This window comes from Sinocyclocheilus rhinocerous, unplaced genomic scaffold, assembly GCF_001515625.1.
Source record: "Sinocyclocheilus rhinocerous isolate Xijiao unplaced genomic scaffold, SAMN03320098_v1.1 scaffold1259, whole genome shotgun sequence".
Classification (NCBI taxonomy): domain Eukaryota; kingdom Metazoa; phylum Chordata; class Actinopteri; order Cypriniformes; family Cyprinidae; genus Sinocyclocheilus; species Sinocyclocheilus rhinocerous.
The window spans coordinates 274979-281944 of record NW_015650717.1 but is presented as its reverse complement, the minus strand read 5'-3'; the positions used below and the strand labels follow the sequence as shown (position 1 = coordinate 281944).

The 6966-nt window shown below is 37.9% G+C and overlaps 1 protein-coding gene across 1 annotated transcript in view; it reads right to left on the bottom strand.

Moving 5' to 3' along the window:
- Nucleotides 1-617: 617 nt before the first annotated feature.
- The window catches only part of LOC107712516 (uncharacterized), a 28151-nt gene continuing 21802 nt past the window's right edge, over nt 618-6966 (bottom strand). The window contains exons 3-5 of the mRNA XM_016517799.1: nt 2854-2895; nt 2573-2732; nt 618-723 (exon numbers count right to left, since the gene is read on the bottom strand). Of these exons, the coding sequence (XP_016373285.1) occupies nt 715-723; nt 2573-2732; nt 2854-2895 (211 nt within the window). The 3' untranslated portion in view covers nt 618-714. The remainder of the gene's footprint in view (nt 724-2572; nt 2733-2853; nt 2896-6966) is intronic.

Here is a 6966-nt window from a genome sequence, read left to right as displayed (position 1 = left end):
AATCATCTCAATCAATTGTTAGTCAACAAGGCAAAACACTATGCATGCATAAAATGTGTATTATTTTAATTTAAGTTAGTTATAAATGATTAATGATGCTCCACTCTCAATTCATCCAACAAATGTAGCATAGAAGCAATGTGACCTAATTTTAAAATAACATGAAGACATCAGTGAATACATCTGAGTTAACTAATTGCAGCATTGCATGGTAACATTATGTAACTCTGAAAGGCTAAGACGATATTCATCATTAACTTTGTTAAAAACTCTCGCACGTCTAGAACTACAAGTATGTTTCAAGTACAAACAAACCTATTCAAACGGAATCCAAAAGTATTTTTATAATGAACTAAAAAGAAAAAACATACGACAACTGAGATTTTCCCTTCAGAAAAACCCTGCTCAACCAGAAAGACATAATTGCAAAGTACGAGAGACTCAAACAAGTGGAATTTACTAATGGAAGTCCCACTCAAAGCTCATTAGAATAATAATCATGTTAGAGTGCATTTCCTCAGAGGAGGTGAAGCAATTTGTGAGACATCCTGGCGTACTTCAAATCCCAGGTGTTTTATATGCAAACGGAAAGCCACTCCAAATCCCAGGTGTTTTATATGCAAACGGAAAGCCACTCCGGGGTATCCCAGTGCAGAAATCAGATTCAGTAAGGTGTTGCATTAAGTATGAGCCCATGAAGCATCTATGAGGCATTCAGACAGTCTGCGCAGGGTGAACATGACAGACTCATGTATCATTCATGGTGGGAAATGTAATTTTAAAAATAATTTTAAATTAGAGATTTGTAGGACGAGAGTTGCGATAAATACACAGCATGCAAGGAATAGTTCACCCCAAAAATTGAATTTCTATCACCATTTAATCACCCTTGTGTAGTACTAATTATTATTTTCTTTCATGGAACACAGATGTAGGTGTTTAGCATAATGTTTTCCATACAATGGAAGTGGATGGGGACTGGGGCTGTTGAGCTCCAAAAATGACAAAGATTTTGGTTTCACTTTATTTTGATGGTCCCTTTAACACATTATGTTGACTATAAGTAACATTGCACTTACATGTCTACTAACTCTCATTAGAGTATTAGTAGACTGGTAGGGTTAGGGTTAGAATAAGTTGACATGTACTTGCAAAGTTACTTATAGTCAGTAGAATGTCTGTTGGGAGACCATGACAATAAAGAGTTAGCAGATATTAAGCAAACAGTCTACTAATACTCTGATGAGAGTTAGTAGACATGTAGGTGCAACATTACTTATTGTCAACAGAATGTTCAAAAGGGACCATCAAAATAAAGTGTTACCAAGATTTTCTGTGAATAACTACTTAAATTTCTGCTTTTTTATGCACACAATGCTATCAGATTGTTTCAGAAGGCATGCAATATAATACAGGACTCGTATGGATTTCATGGAACACAAATTTAGGTGTTTAGCAGAATGTTTTCCATACAATGGAAGTGGATAGAGACTAGGGCTGCTGAGCATCAAAACAGTCAAAAAACTACCAAAAAAGCAGTACATGCAACTTTTGCACAATACTCCAAAACCTCTGAAACCATATGATAGCTTTGTGTGAAAAATAAACCTAAACTTAAGCCATTATTTGCTGAAAAAATTCTCACACATTCCTCTTTGTTGCACCACATGACAAAGATTTTTTACAGTGGAAGTGGATGGAGGCTGGGCTTGCTGAGGTCCAAAAATGTCACAAAACAACCATAAAAATAATACATACAACTTTAGCATGATATTCCAAGTCCTCTGAAGTCATATGCTAGCTTTGTGTGAGGAATAAGCCATTATTTGCAGAAAATGTTCTGACAACGTTCCCATTCGTATGGGCAGATGACATTCTAAACTTTCTATGAATAACTACTTAAATTTCAGATTTTTTTTTAATGCACACAATGCTATCAGAAGGTTTCAGAAGACATGTAATATAATACAAGAATTGTACGGATTACTTTCATATAGTTTTTTTGTTGTTGTCATTTTTGGATCTCAACATCGCCAGTCCCCATCTACTTTCACTGTATGGAAAAGAGCAGCTTGAACACTCTGCTAAAAATCTTTTTTAGCATTCATTGGAAGAAAATCTAGAAAAGAATTCTAAGCTCAAATTATGACCTTGAAGGTAAGAAAATGATGACAATTTTCATTTTTAAGTGAACTGTCCCTTTAAAATATGTTCTCCTATATCGATTGACCCTTGATATACATTTACGAACACTTATGAATTGACTCCAGCTGTGTGTTTGTTAATAATGTATGCAATAATTGTGAATAAGTGGACTTACACAATTGTGCATGTCAAGTTCACTCTTGCAGAAACTCCCTAGAGCAGCCATGCAGACATACTGGTACATGTGCATTTTCATAAACAAACAGTCATGCGACACACACAGTGATGGAATTGCTTTTCAAATACATGTATACACTGAGTGCGGACACACAACATCTAGGGGCGCAATCTCATTTGAATACACACTGACACACACTCCCAACCCCCACACACCACACACGGAAGCATTATGCAGTCTTTAACTCACGTTGGAGTCCAGCAGGTCGATGCCGTCCAGGCTCTTGCTGCGGTGGATTCGGCCCTTGATTCTGCGCAGGGGTGGTTTGCCGTGCACCGATCCCTCAGATTCTTCCAGCAGAGAGATGTTTTCTGGTGTGCCAATGAAACCGTGGATCTTGGGATAGTAACTAAGAAAGTGACAGACAGTGTGTGTTAGATGTGGTGTAAATGTAATCTCCATTAAAAAGATGAGCACAACCAATGGAGTTTTGTTAGTGAAATGGAGTGAAAAGTGCTTAAAATGCTTACACTGCAGGCCCGTACTCGTCTTTGTCGTGTTTGGGGAAGACCCTGAGATTGAAGAACAAGAGAAAGAGAGAAACACTTTAAATTTCACGACAAAATAGACAAAAACTATGAAAATAGAGACATTTATAACGGATAGTTCACATTGACAATTGAAAATTGACAATTCTGTCATCAAGACACTCTTCTGTGGAAAAAAAAAAGATATTTTGAAGAATGTTTTAGCGTTTTGTCATTGACTTTCATTTTAGGGACATATTTGTAATTCTTTATTTTTTTTTGCTTTCCACAGGAAAATAAAGTTGTACAGGTTTGGAATGACATGGGGTAAATGAGGACAGAATGATCATTTTTGGGTAAACGGTCTAATTTTCTCGATGTTAAAACACTTTTCAAAACCATTATTTTTGTAGTTCTGTTTGATGACAAAAGTGGCATAGAAATGACACATTTCACCTTAAAATACGTAAAGAAACCATATAAGCTATTTACATGAACTGCCATAAAACTACATAAAGATGTCCAAATGCGACGACATTTAAATGTTCAGTTTGTTGACCTGCACACCATATGAAAACTCATTCTCCATCATTCCTTACCATGTTTTTTTATGATGTACAGGTTTAGATGAAAAATAAAATTTTTGGAAGATTTTTGTAAATTCCAAGCAATATGTCATGTTTAGTTTAGATATGACTGTCTCTGTTACTCTTTGAAGGAAAATTAAATACAGAAAACAGAAATATTAAAGTAAAAATAAGTAAATAGTAACAAGGGCTTTCTTTCTGCCTAGGCTTTGCTGTTCTGAAGGAAACCAAAAATGCTTTTAGCTTAATAGGTTTAAACAATAAAAAAGGGTGGGACATTTTGCTAGATGCTACAGTGCGTGTAATATAAAAATGAACATTTTACTGACTGGGGATTCATTTTTAATCAACCAATCAGTTTCGTCAACATGAGTCAACATGAAATGACGTTGGCAAGTCTTTTCACTTGCATAATGTGACATATTTCAAAGCAAAACAGGATATTCATTGAGAAAAATGCTATTGTGGCACATATCCACCGTCATTCATCCATTATAGACACAAATCACCCACATTAATTCACACAAAAAGTAAAAGGCCAAGCTCGGATTATATTTCATAGTCGTGTCCCAACCACTAATACAACCACAGTATGTAAAACCAATCCAACAAATTGAATGGCTTCAATAGTTAAAAAAAAAAAGTGTTAGGTGTTTACAGTTTTATCTACATTTTTGGTTTACACTGTGCACCTTCAAATGCCTCTTTGCGATAAAAAGAAGAAACCTGACCTTGCAGAGGGTGAGGGAGAGGTTATAATCCCTCACTCGCTCCGAGCGGGATTCGAACTGGCATTTCAAGCATGGGAGGTGGGCGCACTAACAAGGACGCTAAAAACCGCAGCCTCTAGCACCAGTCGCTAGTGCTCCTCTTGAGATCAGGGGAGTGAGGTTTACCTGCACAGGCCTCCGTTACACTATCCCCCTAAACCTCACTCCCACCCGGGTCACGGCACCAATATAACTCCTCCTGTTGTACTCCTCTCACTCGCTCCACGCGGGATTCGAACCTGCGTTTCTGGAATGCAGCTTCTAGTGTCTGTCGCTAGTGCACCTCTTGAGATCAGGGGAGTGAGGTTTTACCCCCACAGCTTTTACCAGACACTCACCCCCCTAAAACTCACTCCCATCCGGGTCACGGCACCAATATAACCCCTCCTGTCTTGAGATCAGGGGAGTGTATGAAAGTTGTAATATAGCGTATGAAAGTTGTGGGTGGTGGTCAGTTAGTGTGTAAATTGCTATTTTTGAATGACTTTTTAAACTTTTGATTTTCTTTCTAGTGAGAAATTAGTGTTGTAGTAATTATACAGTCACTTAGTTATCACCAAAGCTGTCTCTATTTTGTTGTACATCAATAAACTGTTATGCTGCCTCAGAAGTCTGTCCGAAATTTCGAAGTTTCGGGAGGTACCTTCATGCGCAAATGCTGCCTGCAAAGTCATTGTCTGTTAGGCCAGTGAGAAACAAGTCACTGCCTAAGCTTTCAGACGCAGCCATATACTACTGAGTGCCCAGCTAATTTTGCAGTCCAAACAAGATGCTTAGCTCTGTTACAGCCACAAACAAAAGCCTACAAAAAGTCTATAATCAACTTGGGTAGTCCGTTTGTTCCTGACTTCTTCCTATGTGCCTCATAAAGCTATCAGGCACAGTTAGATATAGAAGCAAAGGATACCGCTTGATCAGCAAGTCAATATCCACGTTAACATTGGCCTTCAAGTCAGTAGAACGGTTTAGACACAAATACACAATGCTGACCACTACGCTACCATCCATGACTACCATCAACATTATCTTTGCTGCCATTATCACAAACGTTAATCTGATTTTCTCTTCGGCCAGCACAGAATGGCCTAAGGGCACCACAGCGAGAGCAGGAACCAATGAAGTCCTGTGTCTTCAGCCCGGGCTGAACGTGAAATTTCTACTAGAGAGGGTTTTCTATTAGCAGGCTTTTGCTTTACAACCATCAACCGCTAATGAGGTAAATAATCACTCTGGATGGGGATGAAAGTGGAAGGCAAAGACGTTTATTTGGCTTGATGGAGGAGAGTTACTTACAGAGAGTCTCAATCAGCACTCTACTTGTCTACTGGAAAGGAGGGGCGAAAACTGTGTGGGGAAACCCAGAGATTAGCATGAAACATGACCTAGACGCTTCTTCTGAACTCTGTGGCTTCCATCAGTCAAGTGCGCACCCGGCTCACGTTTAAAAGAGTGTGCAAATGCTAAAAAAACACGTGTAAAGAGGCCTCAGGGTGGACAACTGCCGCCTATTTTATTACGCCAGGTTAAAACTAAGCTCTGGAATAGTTTGTACGACTGCAGGGGAAGAAGACCATCTGCTGTGTTTCCAGGACTGGGAACAGACATCGTTCTCAGAACTTCTCTTTTTCCGCTCAGCACGGCCGAATCTGAGGGTTTAGAAAAGGCATTTCTGTTAAATCACTGGTAATGAATGCTAAAGGTGGCCAGGAATGAAGAGCCCTGATGGACCGTTTGTCTTCATGATTGTAGAGGCATCTGACATTTCCTTTGATCAAAGACAGGATTTATTACAGTCACGTCCCACAGAGTTAACTGATCCAGTTACTAGGTATGTTACATATTTGAGTCAATCATTTGATATCACATACAGCAAAAAACGTAGCATGTTGCCTGTCCATTATTGTCCACAAGGGCCCTTTTAAGCAATCTTTACTTGCCTCATGAGAACTTATCTCCACTATGTTTCTCCTTTTACCTCTTTTCCTGGATTGATCCTGAAGTCTTCTGGGTGAAAGTGGACAGATATTTAACCACAGGCCAGGAGGCTCACCTAGGAACAAATCGAATGTAGCAACTCTCAAAGACGAGAAATTCTTATGCATCCTCTGGTCAGATTTCAGAGTCTCTAGTACTGTGAATGCTTCTTCATACCGTGAAAGTACACAAAATATGATATCCATAATTTTTTCAGCAATTAATGACTGTTAAGAATATATCTAGGTAACATTTCACCCCAAAAATCAAAGGAACAATAAAGCCTTTTTTTAGTACCATTTTGATTTATTGCATTGTGACATTATTTTTAAGTAAATTAGGCACATTTTCTTACTCAGTTTGCATTATCTTAAGGGGGAAAAAAATCTAATTTTCATTACTATAATGCGAAAACATACAAACAAATCTATTGCATGACAGTATTTTTATAGCAATAAGAATCCTTTATAGTAAGTAGGAAAAATGTGATATCCACTGTCAAACTGTCAAGAACATGAGTTACACCAAAACCAGAAGAAGAAAAAAACAAGGATTTGAAGACATTCACGGTTATCTCACATGAAAATGGAAATGAGGCCTATGTTCCATTTTCCCTCCCCAGTTCTCATTACCATAATTGCAAGCAAAATTCCAATCATTCTAATTACCATAATGTGAAAAACTAAAAGCCCCTTAAAATATGTTATTAAAATTAATTAAATGACCAATTTTATATAATTAAAAAAATCACACATACAAAATGAAAATGTATTCACCATCAGGCC